Genomic DNA, 18,820 nt, shown 5'->3' with positions numbered 1-18,820 from the left:
TCAAATTTTCAGAACCCCTTTCAAACATCAAATGCCACACCCTTTCAGCTTTTCTTTCTAGACTCTGATGGCCATGAATGTCATAACCGAATCCTGAAACGTCGGATCTCGTCGCATGACCCTCCTCCAGACTAAGATCCAATTCTCGAATTCATTCAAAATGAGGTCGAGCACTTCTCGAAGCTTTCTCCCTTTGCAAACGAGCTGGGCAAAGTCGATGCGACTGCCGACCATGTTTCCAGCCGTCTGACTGCTGTGACTTCTTCAAATAGATTCGAATCGATCCGATCCAACAACGGATAGATTCTAGAGCTACCGCTGATCATTGCAGCATTCTCGGAGGTGGCAACTCTCGGGAAGGAAGGGAAACGAGAGGCTGACAGAGTGAGCGAGCAATCGATTGTCGTCCCTCGAACCGTTGTTTGTAAACAGCGACCGTCGTCACGAGTTAGAGTTTTCTAGCGGCACAATTCGGAAGTCGCTGAGCGCATACGTAGGGTTCGGATGCCTCTTCGTTTACGTTCGGGCCGCCGCAAAGTCTCGATCGATCGTACGGATTTAGATTATCTAATTCTAAGAATTAATTGATGCCGATTGTCTGAAGTCATCGATTGCCCGATGTGGCCGCAGGAAGCGAGACCCTCGCTCTTCTTCGAGGACTCGCATTGATCCCTTCGATTCACAGCCCAGACGAGCATTTGATTCGCAGGACGAATATTCGGTACTTCCTCGATGCGTTTGCCTCGATGACGATTCCGGAGATCGATACCTCGAAGGCTCCGCGCAGGGTGGAATCCCGCAGCGAGCACCTAGGCTGACGTGGGAAGCGGAACGCGAGAACGCCGGCGATTGACCTAAATGTGGCAGGATGACGGATGGTTGACGAACTGTATCGAGAGTTGACTTTCTCTAACTCGAAGAGATAACTCCGACGTAACTCCTATCCTAGACAGCGTGTCCCTGATGAAGCACCGGCGAAAGCCGCAAGGTAGCACATGAGGGGAATAGTTCGGGAGTGTGCCATCAGCACCCCTGGATGCCGTATTCCCACTTCTGGTGGCTCCGAATGCGAAAATATCGCAGAGGACCACTCAGTCAGGTGCGTGCGAAACTCAGCTGCCGAACCAGAGAACCGGATTCGGTGACTCGCAATCAGGAAAAACGATTCGACCCTCAGGCTGTCCCGGGTCGAAGCTGGAGACCGATCTCTCAATACTCTCTGATTTCCTCGGACACGGGGCGGTGAAGCCCGTTCCGTACGCGCTCATGCGGCGAATGTGCATGCTTGAGGGACCGTTCGGGGCAGGATTCTCGTACCAAATATTGAATACAAAGCATGACATCATTGGCTTTCCCGTTGCAGACAAAGTTAGAGCCGCGCATAACGGAAGAAACATTCGATTCTTTTCCGCTTGTTTTGCGTAAGCCGGAGCTCCAAGTCGATGGCGCGTCGTCGGGGAGCCTCAGAAACTTCGATTCGTTAGATTGTGACATTTCCCTTCTCGTCAGTCTCCCGTGCGGGTCCATACAGTTTAATCGCTGGTGAGCCGTCGTAGGAATGAGCCATCGTTCGGAGCCGAATGCCGTACCGTCTGTGATTTCAGAGCGATTCCGAAGGATGGCGCCACGTCCGCGCTGTCCTATCGCTCCGTGTCTCCTTGAGTCTGAAGCAGGCGACATAGCCCGCGACTAGTTCACTCGGTCGGAAGAGCTTGACACCGATTGGAAACGACTTTGTGAAATGACGAACAATCAGAAAACTACGACGGATAGTGTTATTTTTCCTTCGCTGCGGCAAGTTCCAGAGATGTGTTGATCTCAGCGAACTCCTTCGAAAGTGGTGACTGAGTCGAAATTGACAGGAGAAAGAATTTTGTCGCGAACTCCGGACACCTGTCGCGTAAACGTAGAGCCCATCGTCGGTTTACCCAGCACTCTGGCTCGGTCTAGTGAGACCCGGCCCGGATATGGCACTCCGTCATAAAGTATCGCGCCGCAGTACGCAGCGTCAGCTCCGCAGCCCAGGATTAAGGAGACGGAAGCACGTGAGAGCGAACTGATCACCCCATAGCTAGACTGCGCAACCAGATTACCGTCGGCGCGTTCGTTCCGCTGGCGCGTAAATCCGCGAACGTCCATCATGATCGGGATTTTCGACGGCATTCACAGAATTTTCCGTCATCGGAAAAAAGGGGCCATCGTAGAAAATGGCGTCTTCAGATTGCACTGGCAGTTCACAGCTGGTTTGCTGCTGTTCCTGGCCGTAATTGTTTCCGCGCGACAGTATATCGGCACTCCGATCGAATGCATTCCACCGGAGAAAGTTCCAGCGATCGTTGCTAATTCCTACTGTTGGATTCATCCGACGTTCACTCTGCCCGACGCTCATCACAAGAGAATCGGGTCGGAGATCGCCGCCCCCGGAATAGACAACTCGGCCTTCTACGGACGCAAAAAGCACGTGGCCTACTACCAATGGGTGTATCTGACGCTGATCGTGCAGGCCGTCGTCTTCTACCTGCCGCATTACGTGTGGAAAAACTGGGAGGGAGGTCTCATGGGCGCCCTGACCTCTGGGCCGGCCAAGAGCGACGATGAGCGACGCAAAAAGCGCGAGACGATCACGCTCTGGGTCGATCGAAACTTTGGGAAACGGAATCTCTACACGTACAAGTATCTGTTCTGTGAAATGCTGTGTTTTCTGAACGTGCTCATGCAGATGTTCCTGATGGATACGTTCCTCGGAGGGGAGTTCATGAACTACGGGATCAAAGTCCTCGAGTTCCTGAATCAGGACGACGAGGATCGGATGGATCCGATGAGATTCGTCTTTCCCCGTATGACAAAATGCATCTTCCGACGCTTCGGACCGTCTGGAGACGTTATGAAGGAGGATATCCTCTGCGTCCTTCCTCAAAACGTGTTCAACGAGAAGCTCTACGTTCTCGCTTGGTTCTGGTTCGTTTTCCTCCTGACCGTCCTCTCGGGGCTGATAGTGTATCGTTTCTTGATTCTGATGCTGCCCTCGATGCGGGAAAGACTTTTGATGAACCGGTGCCATCTCGGCGATCCAGACGATGTTCGCCTCGTAGTGAAGAGCACGAACATCGCCGATTGGTTCTTCCTGTACATGATGGGACCTAACTTGGATTCGCTACTTTATGCGGAGCTCATCGGTGAAATAGCAGCAACTCCCAAATTGAACTCGAACCGGAACGGAACCCGAATCCAACTGAATATCACCGAAAAAACGAGCCTGTCCGCAAGTGCCCCAGTCTGACATGAGCCAGAGTCCAGCGTGACAGCGTTGTTGCCGAGGGAATCGCGGGACATACTTCGACTGCCTCGTCAATCCGCATTCAATTCATTCAGTCGTCAGCAATCGTCGGCGTCATTCGATCCAGACGAAAACAATCTGTAACCCGAGCAGGAGGATTCTAATGAGCTGCGGATCCGAATCTCAATGACGGATGGATGCTTCGATATGCCGCGCTGGACTCGCGCGGGATCTCAAAGGATGACGACACTCCAAACTCGACAGACTCTTCGAAAGCCATATTCGTAGGTACTCGGCTCGTCGGCCGAATTACTATAGAGTTCCACAGGCTGGCTTCTGTATCAAAACAGACCCTGTACATATCCGGCATTGAGCTGGCGTGGGACAGATCTCCTGCATACTCTCGGGAGAGTAGCATCTCCGGGAAAAATCCAAGAAATTATTTGGAATAAATATATTTTTTTGTACATATATTTTCGAGAAAAATAGAGCTGTCCCGCTTCGTAATGGAATGTTCTTCCCTTCGGCGCCGATTGGTTTCTCGCAGTCGACCTATAACGGAAATGAGGAAACACTGGGTCAAGCTTACGGCTGTAAATGCGTTCCGGGGAAGAGAGCGAAACAGTGTCGAGCGCGTTCACTTCCACATAGCGGGTACAGGGACCGACCGATAAACTCTCAAGCTATGACGAATTAATATTCATGCGGCCATTTTCACTCGACTTCCTGTCTAAGGGTCAAGCTTGGAACATTCAACCTAGAAAATACGCAAATGTTCATCTTGAACGCAGATTCCACTCCTCTCAATGAGAGATCCGCTCGTTGACAATATTTTCTTCATTGAGTATAACTCAAGTGTATAACTCATATAACTTCCTGAGTAGGAGTGCAGCTCCGGACGAATTCCAAGCGCTTCTCGTGAGTAGAGCTTGGGCGATCAGACATGGATCACTATACTCCGCCTTCATCCATACAACGAGGGGCATATGAATTTTTTGAAGGTTCTGCTGTCCTCAGAGATAGTTAATCGATTCCTCGAAAGATCCATGTTTTGTGAGCGGTAATCAATGATGGTGCCGAACCTTCTAGAATGAGCTCTGTTCGTCACGCGAGAAGTGGACTTCGCATGAGTCCCAAGACTCCCAGCAATGACCCTATTCGTGACCCGCTCTGGGCTCATTCCTGATCGGCGAGGAATTCCCCTTAGTATTCGATTTCCTCACACTCGCACGATCAAATTGACTCTATGAAACTTCGGGTGAACGTTCGCCTTCTACAAGGCCCGCTTCAAAGACATTCTCCGAGCAACCATGAGGGCGCGTAATAAGATTTTCGTTCTGCAGACTTTTCTCACTCCCAACCAACGTCGTCACAGTACTTCCATGTCACGCACACAGTGTGGAGTGTCGATCGTCCGGAATCCTCTGTTCAGGTAGGAGCTCGGTGATAGACATCTTCCTCCGCATGACCGAGAAGTTCGACCTGAGTTTTGCAGATTCAGAGGAAGGATCACGCTCCGCTCTCCGAACTAGAATCCGGAACAATAGACGTGTTGATCCGAGCTCAGCGCTTGCCATAAGCCGATGATGGTAGCTGCCGCGCTATAGGCTCCAACTATGAGAGATTCGCTCATTGGGAAATCACGACACGTGATAGTCGTTGTCACCGGTTCCGCTGCACGCGCCGGATTCGGGGAATTCAGCTCCAATCCGAAATTGTGCTGCTCGTCCGTGTCTGACGACGAGCCGGTAGCCCGCTCCTGTGAGAGAATTTCCTCGTCGTTTCTAAGGGAGGATAACCTCCGTATGCCGCAGTTCCCGACTAATTCAGACCTTCGAGGGAGACTGCGGGAGAGTACCGCAGCTCCGCCTCTCGGGAAAGTCGTCTCGAATCTCAAACAAGGAGGTGATACCGCGTCAAGTCCCATGTGAGATGCACCACAGTCATGGCTCATGTGCTGCACATTCCACTTGGTGAGAGACCTCTCCACAAGGGAGTTCACGTCGCATCGGGAGGGAGCTTCTCAGGAGGGCTCCACGAAGCCGAACTCGCCTCACTGAGTCAGACAAAGTATAAATCTTCTACTGGCATAGATTGCCGAAATATTCTTCGTCTCGATACGCATCGTGTCGACGAACGAGAGAGCATATGAGCCCAATCCCACCCCGGTAGCGCGAGTCCGAAGCTATCGGCGATCAAGCATTCCCAGAATCTAGGATAGAACACTCGATGCCCGGTGGCAGCTTGCGTGCAGCCGGAACGGAGCCGAGACCTTCCCTGAAATGTGTGGCAGAAATGCATACCCGGCGGATAAGTTTCCTTGTTCCGGGGAAGGACACATAGTCGACGAGATTCCGGCATAGGGGCCGGAGAGTGTTCCGCGTACGCTTCTGATTGTGAGCCATCTCCGGAGGCCTCGAGATATTCGATCATAATCATCGGGAACGCTGTCGGAGAGCTGCCGTCTTTTCTTCGCCTGCACTCATCTTTCGAGAGCTAGGCGGATTCGAGAGGAGTTTATGTGATCCTCGAAAAAAAACTCATCAATCACACAATCGTTGCGCGTCATGGCACACCTCGAGAGACATTCAGACCTCGGAGATAACTTCACGCCGCCTCAGATGTCCGCGGGCGACCTTGCTGAAATCTTCCCACGTGACGGGATACGCCGCGCCGGACGGATACTCGCTGAGTTTTATTTCCTCACTGGTATACTTGGGCTGTCGTTACGAATGATGGAACTACTTCGATACGAATGATGGAAGTACATACTTCGATCTCATCGGAAAGCTTAGCGGCGCCAACTAGTCAGTCCAACCCTCCGAAAAGCCAAGTTGAAACAAAATCCTGTATTAAAACTATTCCTCACTAGGACAATGTACAAATATTTGCTTGAGAGCCTTACTCAAGGCCGGTCCGATGCGTCTCCCGCTAATAGGGCACTTGAGGTCGGCCAACAATTTGTCCTTTTGTTTAGTATCGTCACATCTATCGAAGGCTTGAACTAAGGCCGTAACAGTCGGATAAACCGCGACTATTGTCAAGGCTCGCTCTAAGGACATCGCTCTGATCACCATGAGGGCGCGTATGAACATTTCCCTCGTGCAGATTTTTTTCCGCTTGTAACCAGCCTCGTTGTATTCCTGCCATGTCATCAAATGATTTTCATACATTTGGGCCTCTTCCTTGAGACAGGAACGTAGATGCAAATTCCTGTATTTGACTTCCAAGGCTCTGGTTAAGGTTGTCAGGTAACGTGCACTTTCCTTGGTGTTTTTTGTGATTTTCACAATGAAGTCGTTGATAACTTGCGTATTCATCTGAGCTTGCAGCAACGCTTGGTCGGTGATGCCTCCCGTCGCGAATCGGTTGTACTCTTCGATAAGGTAGATCTTTCGCTTTATGCCCGAAGTGAGTAAACGATGCTTCTGTTCGGCGTAGCGTCCATCCTTGATGGACGAAGCGAGATCATCGCTCCGCTTGCGTTCAACGACACAATCTAACACCAATTCGTGATCACCGCTCTTCGCGATCCAGGCAAAATCACCGACGTTCATTTTACGAACTTCCATTTTCACGCCAGAGTCCTGCAGAGCCTGAATCATGGCCTCTTTTTTCTTCGTCGCAACACCTAAAAATAACGATTCTTTAGGGAAGCCCGCAGCTCTCGGCAACCGAATCGATGGCCGCACGGACGAGGTCGACGACAGGAGCTAAGGTCAGAGGCTATGACGTCGAGTATATTACGACAGGGGTGAAGGTTTTAGACGTCTGAGCGATTCTCAGCGTCGATTCGAATCCGGATTCTCGAAGGAAGCTCATCATGGAACTCCCTTCCTGGCGTTTGAGACACCATGGAACTCACCACCAGTGGCTTCACAGCTGTCGACGCAGAGCACGATGTCGAATGTACCAGATGGCATTGAAATCCGATGAGGACATTTCGAAGCAGGATGACTTATATGATTCGATACCGGAAGTCGGCTGCCTTCAGGGACATAACGTAACTTGAAAACTCGAGTCGGAACTTCCTCCGCGGTTGGGCCCTTGTTCTTTTGTTTTCTTGCTGAAATAGGAGCGATCTAGAGCCGCGGCATTCGACAGGAAAAATCTCCCATAGAAAGATCGAGATGACTGGGAAACTATTATTCACTTGAAGAGTCGATGAATCTCGATTCTTAAAATCGTTCCCTTCCATCGGAAAGAATGAAATCCAATTTGATACTAACGCTTCTTCTTCGGAGCGGCATCCCCATCCAGATTCGCTTCCGTCTCCTTCGATCGTTTCCGTGGCCGCTCGATATCCGGTTCTATGACAGCATCGTTCTCAGTTGATTTCATGACTCGACAGACTGGTGGTGTTTCCAAGTTTTCCACCAGGAGCGCGAAAGAGTCTTTCCGAGTTGGAGTCTCGGCTGGTGCCTTATTCAGTTTCAAGCGTTCGGATAGTGGTACCAAGAGTTCGTCATCGGAGTCCTCGGAAATCACAAGCGGAGCGTTTTCCCTCGTGGAAGTCTTCTGTGCTTCTCGGAGCTCATCTGGAAGCTCGGCCCCGCAGTGGTTCTCCTGACAATGAGGATAGTCCGGAACGGTTACAGCGACCGATGAGCTCGGAGAATTGAGGAAACTCGAGTCTGGAGCCTCCGAAAGGATAGCCTGCTTCGGAGGAGCTTGTGAGGCGAGTTTCTTCAAAAAACTCTCTCGTTTCTTCCTTATTCCGGCCGTTATATCCAGGATGGAATCATCTTCTTCGATCAATGCTTTGTTCGGTCGCGGAAGGAGATCATCGAAAGAATCTTCGATGGCTTGATCTCTGACCTTCTGCTCTCCTATGCGATCCATCAGAGAATCATCGGAGCGCCGTTCTAGAGATAGAACTCCTCTCGCCGGAGACACCGTTGGCGTTGTGCTTTCGGTGGGTGGACGAGACCGTCCCACGAAATTATCTGAATCATCTTCTTCCTCTTGATTTATATCACAGTGATCCTTCTCATTGTCAGCGGTAATATTGGGCATCCCAGTCCCCGCTGACGCTGCGGCGAGTAGATCATTGGTCAGCAGGAGAAGAGAATCTACGTCTGGCTCGGGCGGGTCGTCTTGCTGACTGAGATCGATGACTTCTGGAGCGGGTTCGCGAGCCTTCCCGATCGGCGACACGGGACTGTCGAGTGAGAATCGGGGCATGAGAGCTCTCGGAGGCGATGCGGGGGCGGGTGGACTGGGCGAACGCGGTTGAGGCTCGATGACCGCGACCGGAGCTTGCTGACTAGAATTCTTCCCGCTGGATTTCCGAGAGCCGATTTTCACGCGGGGTGCTTTGGTGTTGACTTTTTGGATCCTCAGGCTAGCCATTGCAGAAGATTTAAGAGCTGGCTTAAGTCGGGCTTTGGCCATATTTGGGACTCCTTGGAATTTAGAGCTGGGCTTGGCAACTTGTGGGTTGGGTCCCTTCGATACAACGCCAGCGCGCACTCCCGAAGGTCCCGGCTGTTGTTCGGAGGAACTTGCGGGAACCCGCTTTTTCTGCGGCCGGTTGGCCGATTTTTCTCTCGGTAGCGGTACCGATACCGTAGCATTTTCTTCGAATTCCGGGTGGAGTCTCCGGTATTCTTCTAGCTTCTTGTCTAGCAGATCACAGATTTTCTGACCAAAATTTTTCAATATATTACACTCCTTCCCCGATTTCAGGGGCAAGGGGAACTTGTTGAGGGATTGCAAAGCTCTCGCGTAGATGAGCTTCGAGTGCGAATTCTTGCTGGCAGCTTCGTCCCTCCACTCCTTGAGCCACTCCGTGAACAGAGGGTTGGCAGTGTTTTCACGTACTTTTCTCGCTCGGGGATTCTGCGACATTTCTGATCCACGGCGCAGCTGACCCTCATCAAATCTCAGAGGTTGTCATCTCCCACACCTGGAGCGCGTATCCAAGTCTAGTCATGGACTGCTGTGAGAACTGGCTTCCCGCCGAACGCGGTACTCCTTCTCTCCGTCTCGAGAAACTATACCTTCAGAACGAAGTCATATCCGATGAGACATTGTTCTCGAGCTCTTCCCGCGCGTTCGACTGAATTTCAGACCGCAGTGAAGAAATTTGCGAGCGCAAACCATGGATTTCTTGTATTCCGTTTTGGTCGTTTTTAGCGCTGAAATCGAACTCGAAAAAGTAAACAGGCTTCCGTCGTTTAAGGATTTGCCAGATCGCGCGTCGGAGAAACTGATCGATTTCTCTAGCCAATGTCTCGGTTAACTGAGACTATAGACGAAATCGATCATCGACAGTGATCCGGGAGATTCGTCAGACGGGGACCAGCCATATCCATTTTCTGAGCTAATCGAGTTTACTCGGTATCCGACCTTTAGGCAGAATGTTCGAGGTGTTCTCGAAGCTTCCATCGTAGCAGCACTGCAGCGTGGTGGCCCTCTCATCTATCCCGAAGTCGAGTCATTTCTCGTCCGGCTCCAAACCTGACTAGTCGCACCATGGTCAAAGAAACGAAGTTCTACGACATTCTTGGGGTGAAGCCCAACGTGACCAACGATGAGCTGAAAAGAGCCTACAAGTGAGTCTCTCTTTTCCCCTACTTTAAAGGGCTTGATCTTTTATCCCGATTTATCCGAGTCTTTCTGCCGTCGTTTCTTCCGTGCTCGGGGAACACATCAAGCTTTGGGTTTGCGACGTATTTTGCGAGAATGCGGGCCATCTTTCCCGGTTCCGTCGGTGCGCAAAGTCTGAGCCCCACAAAGGCCAATGGAGGCTGCACCGATTTGCCGAGTCGCGGATTAGCTCTGACTGAGAATAAGCGCTCGATCTCTTGTTCGGGCTGGCTCGGATCTGATGCGGCGAACGTGTGAGGAATTCGAAATTTGGGAGACTTCGATAGGTATTCGTGCGAATTCCAAGATCTCATTCCTCCGAGACTTTCCTCCAGACTGTGTGCTCCCGGTGGCAGCTCTGTGATCGCAGTCCAATGGTGCGCGTATTTTCTAGAATGGCAGCGAACGTTCCACTACGGCGCGGCGGTGTATCGGTACTCCCAGCACGACGCTCACAGTCACGAAATATTACTCAGATCCCGAACGACATCCTACTACGAAAATTCGCTAATCGAAACGCGTTTCTGATCAGATCTCTGTAGCTGTTGTCCAAGAGCACATGGTATAAATCTGTGCCATCTGCGACGTTCAAGCAACGTGCGAGCGGAATCCAATACTCATTCTATTCTTTGTCCCGTAGGAAACTCGCTCTGAAGTACCATCCGGACAAAAATCCAAATGAGGGCGAAAAGTTCAAACTCATCGCGGCGGCCTATGAGACTCTCAGCGATCCCGAGAAACGAAAAATCTATGATCGTGGCGGTGAGCAAGCTCTCAAGGAAGGTGGAGGCGGCGGCGGCGGATTCCACAATCCGTTCGACATTTTCGAGATGTTCTTCGGCGGCGGAGGCGGTGGTGGTCGTCGACGCGCGAACCGAGGCCGAGATAAGGCTCATCCCGTCAGCGTGTCACTCGAAGAACTCTACAATGGTTCCGTGAGGAAGATGGCGTTGAGAAAACGCGTGATCTGCCAGGCCTGCGAAGGCAAGGGAGGCAAGAACGTTTCGGTTTGTAGTTCTTGCAAGGGTCAAGGAGTTGTCATACGCGTCGTGCAGATCGCTCCTGGCATGGTCCAACAGAGCCAGAGCATTTGTGACGATTGCTCGGGCCAAGGGGAGAATTGTGCGCCTGGAGACCGCTGCAAAGTCTGCGATGGCCAGAAAACCATTCAGGAGCGGAAGATTCTCGAAGTTCACATCGATAAGGGAATGGAACAAGGACAAAAGATTCCCTTCGTCGGCGAGGGTGATCAAGAGCCAGGAATGGAGCCCGGGGACGTCATTTTCGTTGTCGACGAGAAGGAGCACGAGACCTTTGCCCGCGAAGGACTCGACCTCAGCATGAAAATGGAAATCAGTCTCACCGAGGCCCTCTGCGGCTTCCAGAGACCGATCAAGACTCTCGACAATCGAATGCTGGTAATCACTCAGATGCCGGGAGACGTGATCAAGCACGGCGACATCAAGTGCATCATGAACGAAGGCATGCCCACGTACAAGAATCCATTCGAGAAAGGAAGGCTCATTGTCCAGTTTGCCGTCAAGTTCCCCCAACGTGTGGATCCGGCGATCGCTTGCCAATTAGAAAATCTTCTCCCGAAGCGCGAAGAGGTCATGATCACTGAGGACGCCGAGGAGGTGTTCATGGAGGATTTCGACCTCGAGAATGAGCGTCGTAGACGACGATACGAGGAGGAAGGTAGGCGCGAAGACGGCGAGCGACACTACATGGGAGGTGAGGGCCACGGACAAGGAGTCAGCTGCCAAACGAGCTAGACAACGACGCACCGGCAGCAGTATTCCCCTCTGATGGATAATGTTCGGACCCTGAGGGATCCGAAGTTTAGAAAAACTTGAAATTGAGTTTCCGTACGGAAAGAGAAAGCGAATGAGAGTGAAATAGGATACCGAAATCATGCAACTCAGTTGAGGACAGCGTTGAGAGGTGTCCGTCATCTGTGTAAATAAACTATTTATATCGGTAAACAGAAGCACGACGAGTATGGGGAAAGCGTGTGGCACGACGTTTCCAATCCTAACACGCCGTTCCCGAGTCCCTCAACAACGGTCCGAAGTCGCCAGCCATCTAATCGGCGACGGGCGGTGAGGGGGGACTCGCGAGCGACCCGTACCGGAGTTAGCCTTCGTTATGTACAATTAGCTCTTCTTTAGACGAAGTCCACCTGCAGCGTGCAATTCTGTATTCCCTCTTAATGCTGTTTTGTTCCGGCTTTGAGTTGATTAACACGGACTGCAGGTCCTGGATCTGATCTTGATGCATTGGTGTTGAGCGGGTATTCCCAGTTATTCCCTCCAAATGATTCCATAGGAAATTAAATTGAACGAATAAAGCCCCGATTGCAACCCGAGTCGATTCGTCGCCCTCAGTCAGACTTTTCTCGAGCCCTTTCGATCGTGCAAGTTGCGTCGGTGGCTCCCTCGTCCTTGAGCTCATGCCGGCATCGGTTTCCACGTTTTCTGGACACGGCCAGAAGCGATGGAAACCCGACATGCACCATCCGCGACACCGGACTGATCCCCTTTAAATTTGATGATTCAACGGATTCCAACGACTATCCGTCCCCCTAGTGTCCAGAATTATTAGAGCGCCGTCTAGCGAATATGCGAGGCCAGCCCGGGAGCGACGCTGGAGACGGATGAGGAGTTCAAAAAAGGCCGCCACAGCGACCCATGCTTTGAGTCAGCAGCAGAATCATCAGTGATGGAAGCGCCCACGATTTTCGAATGTTTTGCTGGCAGCGTACAGTAAGAGCTCACACGTCAACAACATAGGACAGGGGGAATATCTACCGTTTCCTTAGGCCGTGTTCTACGGAATTTCCGGGAGTATAATTCGACCATGCTTTCCACGGGGTTCGGTGGCTGTGCGTAACGTCAAGCTGAAAGTGCTCGAAGTAAGTGTACTGAAGTCCTCATTTGTTCCCTTGACTCGATCCGTCAAATCTTTTTGTTTCAAACATCGCCAATTCACCTTGACGGTCTCCATGTGCATTTATGACGGATTCCGCCTCATGCTTCTGATTGTGCATCTCCACCGATCCTTTAGGGCCGGATGGATAGCGACGAGGAACCGGCTGTAGTGTTGCGGCTCCGATGAATTGAACGAAATGTCCCCTAGACTGAGTCTTGGATATCTTCTCTAAACCTAATTCTCTCGATTCCCATCAGATGGCATCCTTCCTGGACGAGTCCTCTCATGATCTCTGCTTCGATCGGGAAATATTTTTTAGTAGCGACTTCTCCGTGGATAAGTTCGTTTGCGAAAAAAGGAAAGCAGTCGGGCTCGAACAGTTGCGCCAGGATCTGCGATCACATCTGAAGTATCTACAGGAATGTCTGCTGGAGCTCATCAACGAGCACTACACTGATTTCGTCAACTTGTCATCAAATCTCGTGGGGCTCGAAAAATACATCGGAAACATCTCCCAGCCGCTGACGAAGTTGAAAGACGAAGTCACGGACGTCAGCAACCTTATCGAGGCGGTTCTGCGAGAAACCGAAGAGAAGCTCGACCAGCGCCAAAAAGATCGCCAGCTCAGAGGTCAGATACTGTTGGCCCTGGAAGTTTACCGGGGTGTGCATCGACTCCCCAAAGACAACCAACCCTGGAATCCAGATCTCGTTGAGCGGACTGCCAGCCAGATCCACAGTCTGGCGGTTTCCCTTGAACGTTGCCGGGGAGTGTCTCTCGCGAGACGGGCGGCCGAAGCTATCGACGAAGTTAAAGCGCGCTTGCAGGCTTACCTCGAGATTAAATTCCTCGATGCTCTACAGGACCACGATGAGAATCAGCTCCATCACGTACTGCAAATCGCGGTTCTCGTCGACCGGGTTCACTTCATCGAGGGCTTCTACTCGGACCGAATAGTGAAACCTGCTCTGGAGGAGATCGTCACGGAGAGAGTGCTCCGTGAGGTTCTCAGCGACGGTCTTTTCAATCAGGTGATCATGTTCGTTACGACGAATACCGCACCGCTGACCAAGTGCTCGCCCCCCGAATACGACTTCATCCTTCGGGCCGTATTTCCGGTTTTCGTTTCCCTAGCAGAAACGAGGATTCCGACCCTCTTCAGCCTGACGTCGGCAACAATGTTCCACGTGAGGTATAGCGAAGCCCGACGATTCCTAGAAACGCTCGAGAACCATCTACCCGAGAAGTCGATTCAACAGTTTCGAGACAGCGACGCGTACAAAACTTTCATGAGCAGATGGAGCATCGGGGTGTATTTTCAGCTACGGTATACAGAGATAGCGACGAATTTCGAAACGGCTCTGTTGGTGGGCAATGAGCCTTTTTCGAAGAAAAATAGTATGCTGACCGTAACGGAAAATCTGTACAAACAGATAGCGTATTGTTGGTCCGAAGGAGTTTTCATAGAGGGTTTGAAGTTAAAGTTCCTCAAGCTGACCGTCCAGCTTCTGGCGCGGTACGGCACCTTTTTGGAACATTTCGCACGACAAACGCATTCTAATGAAGAGCGGAGTGCGATAACCCTATTCCAAGCAGCCTCGGACTGCCAGCGGATTACGGTCGAGTCCATCTGTGAGTGTTGTGATGCTCATCTGCTGGAAGAAGAGAAAAAACTCTTCGTAGAATGCCTCGAACACTCTCTGGTGGCTCTGTCAGAACGAACGAAAGAACTGTCGAGCACAGCGATCGATATCCTCTGCCAAATCGCTCAATCCAGCATCAGGCAAATCACGGACATCCCTCGACTTTATCGACGCACCAACAGAGACATCCCTAACGCTCCGTCTGCCTACGTTAACGCACTGTTTGACCCGGTATTCAAATGTCGTAGCTCTTCAGAAAATTGGAAGCCGGATTGGTCAATTACGTTCGCTCAAAACATATGTGATTCGTTTCTTAGTACCACGCAAGACGTTTTGGGATCCGTCCGAAAGATGGAAGACTCGTTGAGACGTTTGAAGAAAGGTAAAGTCAACGAGACCCAGGGAATAAGCGACGACGATAAAATTCGATTGCAAATCATGGTGGATGTCGAGCATTTCGGCGAGCTGCTCGATGAGCTAGTGAGTGTAAAACCGGCGAGTTACGAAACGCTCTTCGAGACTGCGAGGAATCAAATGAATGGGAGCGTCAGCGGTGCTCAATAGAGAAAGAGCCTGAAGAAGCGCCGACGGGAATTCATAGCGAACGATCAGTCAGGCTGGATCGCGAAGCAGCCCGCCTATTCAATGTGATCCGAAGTTTATGCGAAAGTAAAACCCTAGTTTCTAGAAACTAGCGCGCTTGTATATAAAAGGAATGCTGTGTGTCATTTATTTATTCAAATACACTCGCAATCATTCCATAGCCGGTTGCTGACCTGGCACCGCAGTTCATCTAATCCAAGGGCCAATCATTCTCTTGTGGGAGGTGAGATGGGTCGTCCGACATATAGAGAAGAATTATTATGAGCTCAATCGGTGGGACCATTCAAGACTTTCATCTCTCCAGATTTGCCCGGCCGTACAACTTGACAAGATTGCCGAGGCTGTAGCGCAACTGGCTCCATATATACGTGCAATACATGCATGTGCTTCGTCGAAATCCCGCTACCTGAATAAATGCTCCGCAAACGATAGAAATCCGTCTCCTATCCTCCTACGGGGGTTCCCAGTACAGTCGAACCCGCTTATAAGAGACCTCTCGGGGAATAGGAAATGGTCTCTTATATCCGGTTTTCTATTTTAAGCGCTTTTCTTATAAGCGGGTTCGACTGTACATTTTCTGCGAGTGATCCCATTCTCAGAGAGGAATCAGAAGACAAAGCTCACCAAGGAAGAGAAGTGGTCGCCGGTCAAGCGGACCGCATCGCGAATCGGATCCGTAGGCTCTAATTATTGGGCTTCGTTCGTCTTCAAGGCTGATGCAGTTCGAGGTGTCCTTTACCACTGAGCAAAGCGCATCAGAGATCGGAGCGCCGCTTCGCGTGTATCTCAAACGGTGTGAAGTGTTCCCGGATATTTCCACAAAGCTGTATAGTCCACATCGAAACGATAATAATTACGACCATTGCGGCTTTTGCACAATACGCTCGATTCAACCCACCACGGCTTTTCGAAGGTACAGGTGTGATGAGCGAAGAACGTGGCCCTTGAATGGAAGGACTCCCATAGTTTCCAGATGAATTAATTTTATTATCCTGTGTGATACAAGAACTGTCGGCTAGTCGTAGGAAGGTCCGTCAAACTCAGGAAATCTACCAGATGAAAGTGGAGGGAATTAACGGCGGCGTTGGTGAAGAGTCACGAGTATTTCAAAGTTGTGTATTCGAAAGACGCGAAGTGATTCTTGTCCGGATACACGCAAGACTCACATAACAACACTACGTAATCTTAAAAAAAAACGCTCTCAGACTTCCGAGGATCTACCCATACCGATCACCTCGAGTCAACGACAATCGTACGATTCTTGATGCTTTCAACCAACTGTACTTTACATTTACAGGAACGAACTCATGTGCTCAGGAACATGTGCTGATTACAGAACGGCCGCAAGGAGCCGGAGCGGCCTTGAGGAGCATATCCGTTGAAGTTCGTCGTCTGTCGCGTCAGTGGCGTTCGGATCCAATCAAGTATAATTATTTAGAAGACATAGAGAGATTCCCATGTATAATATGTGAATGTGATTATTCCGATCCGATTCCGATGCTGTCTCCCTTAGTTCCGAAGTTCCTGAGGCCCACGACTCCTTCAGCGCCAACGATCGACGGGGAACGAAGAGAACACTGTACATCACGCTACATTCAGCCGACGAAGCTAGGGCTACCTAGGAGAAATTGATCGAGGATTTGTGATGATACTATCCACCCCGAGAGCCCCACATTTGCATTTACAGATCTACAATCGCGTCTGGCACACAATGTATATAGTTACTGCGATGGCCTAGAAAGCGTGCGTCGCTGTCATACGACCTCCTCTTCCAGAATGACGTCCTCGGGAACCATTTTATAGATGGAACCTTGATAATTTTGATAGGGTAAACTCTGAACTACAACGTTTGACGCGACACTGGCGGCTCTCGAAGAATCTCTCGCTCTCTGCATTATCGGGGTCGGCGTGACCATCCTGACAGGCCTGGTTGCGTGTCGAGGAGATGAGGACGCTGCCACGGCGACCGTCGTCGTCCCGTGAGAATTTTGAGCACTCGTGGACATTTGAACTATTTGAACCGTCTTCGTTTGAGGGTTTGCTGAGGACGCTGCGCTGCTCACGGGAACACAGTTGCTCGCTGATGATTTCCGTTCCGTAGACTCATCGCCCCCACCGACACTGATTCCCATCGCTTCTACCGATGTCGAAGACGGAGCTACACCTGGAGGTTTGGCCATCACCGAGTGGTCATCGTAGTTCCACTGACTTGCGGCTTTCATTATTTTAGTGGGGGGTGGTCCAGCCGAGTCCGAACTGGTGCTGGACGACGACTGCGGTGATCGACCATTCGATTGGGTGAGCCGCACGCCGACGGGCGTTAAGGTCGCCACTGGTGCGCCTAGGGCCCGTATTTGAGCTACACGAGGTCTTTGAATAACCTTTAGCTCCCCCGTTCGGTTTGTGTTGAGCAATTTCGTCACGACGGCCGTTCCAGTCGACGGTCGAACCTGAAGGGTCTGGGTCGCTCCGTGAGCGCTGATTTTATGTACAATATTATTGGGTGTCGTGATAACAATTTGTTTGCTGTGCTGATTCGCCGAGCTGCTGACAACAAGATGCTGCGATGTCTTTTGAGCATTGACCGGAGTCATCGAGGCGACAGTCGGCTTTACGACAGTTGGCATACTAACAAGTTTCGCCTGACCCTTCGAATTCACGACCACTGGAATGGTCTTACCGATCGTCTGCGAATTTATCCGCACTTGACGTTGTCCGCTGGGATTGGCGTAGACAACCGTAGGCGTAGTTTGGGTGCGAGGGGAGCTCACGACGACTAATTTGGGATTGACGATGGGCTTCGGCGGAGTGACGGTTTGAGTTTCGACCGACTTGCATGGAGCTTTGGGCAACTTCACGAGCGCTGGAACCATTTTCGGTGTGTAGGCCGCGTACGGGGCAGCCCAAGTCGATCGCGAAGGGTTCCGTGGCAACAGGAACGTATCTCGTCGGCCTTCCATGGCCCATGGCGTGTCGTCGATGTCGCTGTAGCTCCTCGCCTTGGCTACGGCGCGACGGATTTCCGCTTTGTATCGCTCAGAGGATATCGTCAACGAGTTGACCGTTAACTGCAGCAGAGCTTTCTTCTCTTGGGTCAGTGCTCCGCCTGCTCTCAAGGCGTCGATCAACGAAGAGAACGACATCAGCTGCAGCTTCCGTTTATTGCCACAGCTGAACATCTGTAATTCACTCATGATTCCGATTTCGAATGGACGACCTGAAACAGCGGCTAAGAGTGTTCAAATGTAATCAATGTGGATAGTCGAAACAATTGGTACATGGGCTGCATAGATATTCCCCATACTGCTTAGTGGCTTACTCTCGAATAGCGCTTTTGATCCTGAGACCGTTCTTGACAAAGTTACATTTTCTCTGGCACAATTTCAGGCTTGATTGTCACCAATATGAGCACCAAGAGCACTAGTTTGTTTGGAACACAATGAGTTACTCCGTCAAATATTCGCCTGCTAAACGACGGACCCGAGCAAAATAGCTGCTGCGAAGAGTGCCGCCATTTGTAAATGACTCAAACACTCCGCTCCGATGGCAGCAGCCGCCAGCCCGAGAGGAGAGAGCAGCAACTGGAGCAGCAGCGGGAGAGTGGCAGCAGACGGCACCGGCAGGGAAACGGTACAGCGATCGATATCTCTCCGATGCTACAGACACCTCAGCGATGAAGTTCCAGAGACCGATAGGTGACCTGAGTTCCTGATCTTATGGATATCCATACCGTAATCTCACGGCGAGGCTTCTCCGTCGTGTGCGGAGCGGTTGT

At 51.1% G+C, this 18,820-nt stretch overlaps 5 protein-coding genes across 5 annotated transcripts; 3 read left to right on the top strand and 2 right to left on the bottom strand.

Moving 5' to 3' along the window:
• Positions 1 to 2,140: 2,140 nt before the first annotated feature.
• Positions 2,141 to 3,318, top strand: LOC100907153 (innexin inx1-like). Its single transcript, XM_003747295.2, has one exon. It carries the CDS (start codon positions 2,141 to 2,143, stop codon positions 3,278 to 3,280), a length of 1,140 nt encoding a protein of 379 aa, XP_003747343.1. The 3' UTR covers positions 3,281 to 3,318.
• A 2,817-nt stretch (positions 3,319 to 6,135) lies between these two features.
• mus81 (mus81 structure-specific endonuclease subunit) lies at positions 6,136 to 9,199 on the bottom strand. The gene is made up of 3 exons (XM_029112560.1): positions 7,507 to 9,199; positions 7,143 to 7,343; positions 6,136 to 6,908 (listed from the first exon to the last, which is right to left on the bottom strand). The coding sequence occupies exons 1-3, from the start codon at positions 9,125 to 9,127 to the stop codon at positions 6,136 to 6,138; spliced, it is 2,595 nt and encodes an 864-aa protein (XP_028968393.1). The 5' UTR covers positions 9,128 to 9,199.
• Positions 9,200 to 9,662: 463 nt separating this feature from the next.
• Positions 9,663 to 12,236, top strand: Droj2 (DnaJ heat shock protein family (Hsp40) member A4-like). The gene is made up of 2 exons (XM_003747255.1): positions 9,663 to 9,834; positions 10,509 to 12,236. Exons 1-2 carry the CDS (start codon positions 9,755 to 9,757, stop codon positions 11,641 to 11,643), a joined length of 1,215 nt encoding a protein of 404 aa, XP_003747303.1. The 5' UTR covers positions 9,663 to 9,754; the 3' UTR covers positions 11,644 to 12,236.
• An 820-nt stretch (positions 12,237 to 13,056) lies between these two features.
• On the top strand, positions 13,057 to 15,192 carry Cog2 (conserved oligomeric Golgi complex subunit 2). Its single transcript, XM_003747293.2, has one exon. It carries the CDS (start codon positions 13,057 to 13,059, stop codon positions 15,004 to 15,006), a length of 1,950 nt encoding a protein of 649 aa, XP_003747341.1. The 3' UTR covers positions 15,007 to 15,192.
• An 856-nt stretch (positions 15,193 to 16,048) lies between these two features.
• LOC100900997 (BRCA2-interacting transcriptional repressor EMSY) lies at positions 16,049 to 18,509 on the bottom strand. Its single transcript, XM_018640980.2, has 2 exons — positions 18,365 to 18,509; positions 16,049 to 18,262 (listed from the first exon to the last, which is right to left on the bottom strand). Exon 2 carries the CDS (start codon positions 18,237 to 18,239, stop codon positions 16,800 to 16,802), a length of 1,440 nt encoding a protein of 479 aa, XP_018496496.1. The 5' UTR covers positions 18,240 to 18,262; positions 18,365 to 18,509; the 3' UTR covers positions 16,049 to 16,799.
• Positions 18,510 to 18,820: the final 311 nt, after the last annotated feature.

This window comes from Galendromus occidentalis, unplaced genomic scaffold, assembly GCF_000255335.2.
Source record: "Galendromus occidentalis unplaced genomic scaffold, Mocc_1.1 scf7180000077515, whole genome shotgun sequence".
In the NCBI taxonomy this organism is placed as follows: domain Eukaryota; kingdom Metazoa; phylum Arthropoda; class Arachnida; order Mesostigmata; family Phytoseiidae; genus Galendromus; species Galendromus occidentalis.
The sequence above is the reverse complement of the archived record's forward strand: the minus strand, read 5'-3'. Positions and strand labels throughout refer to the sequence as shown.

Coding starts and splice junctions, on each gene's coding strand:
- LOC100907153 (XM_003747295.2), top strand. CDS start 2,141: ATGATCGGGATTTTCGACGGCATTCACAGAATTTTCCGTCATCGGAAA.
- mus81 (XM_029112560.1), bottom strand. CDS start 9,127: ATGTCGCAGAATCCCCGAGCGAGAAAAGTACGTGAAAACACTGCCAAC. Junction 7,344..7,506: donor TGCCGCTCCGAAGAAGAAGC/GTTAGTATCAAA, acceptor CTCCTATTTCAG/CAAGAAAACAAAAGAACAAG. Junction 6,909..7,142: donor CAGCTGTGAAGCCACTGGTG/GTGAGTTCCATG, acceptor CGTTATTTTTAG/GTGTTGCGACGAAGAAAAAA.
- Droj2 (XM_003747255.1), top strand. CDS start 9,755: ATGGTCAAAGAAACGAAGTTCTACGACATTCTTGGGGTGAAGCCCAAC. Junction 9,835..10,508: donor GAGCTGAAAAGAGCCTACAA/GTGAGTCTCTCT, acceptor TTTGTCCCGTAG/GAAACTCGCTCTGAAGTACC.
- Cog2 (XM_003747293.2), top strand. CDS start 13,057: ATGGCATCCTTCCTGGACGAGTCCTCTCATGATCTCTGCTTCGATCGG.
- LOC100900997 (XM_018640980.2), bottom strand. CDS start 18,239: ATGAGTGAATTACAGATGTTCAGCTGTGGCAATAAACGGAAGCTGCAG.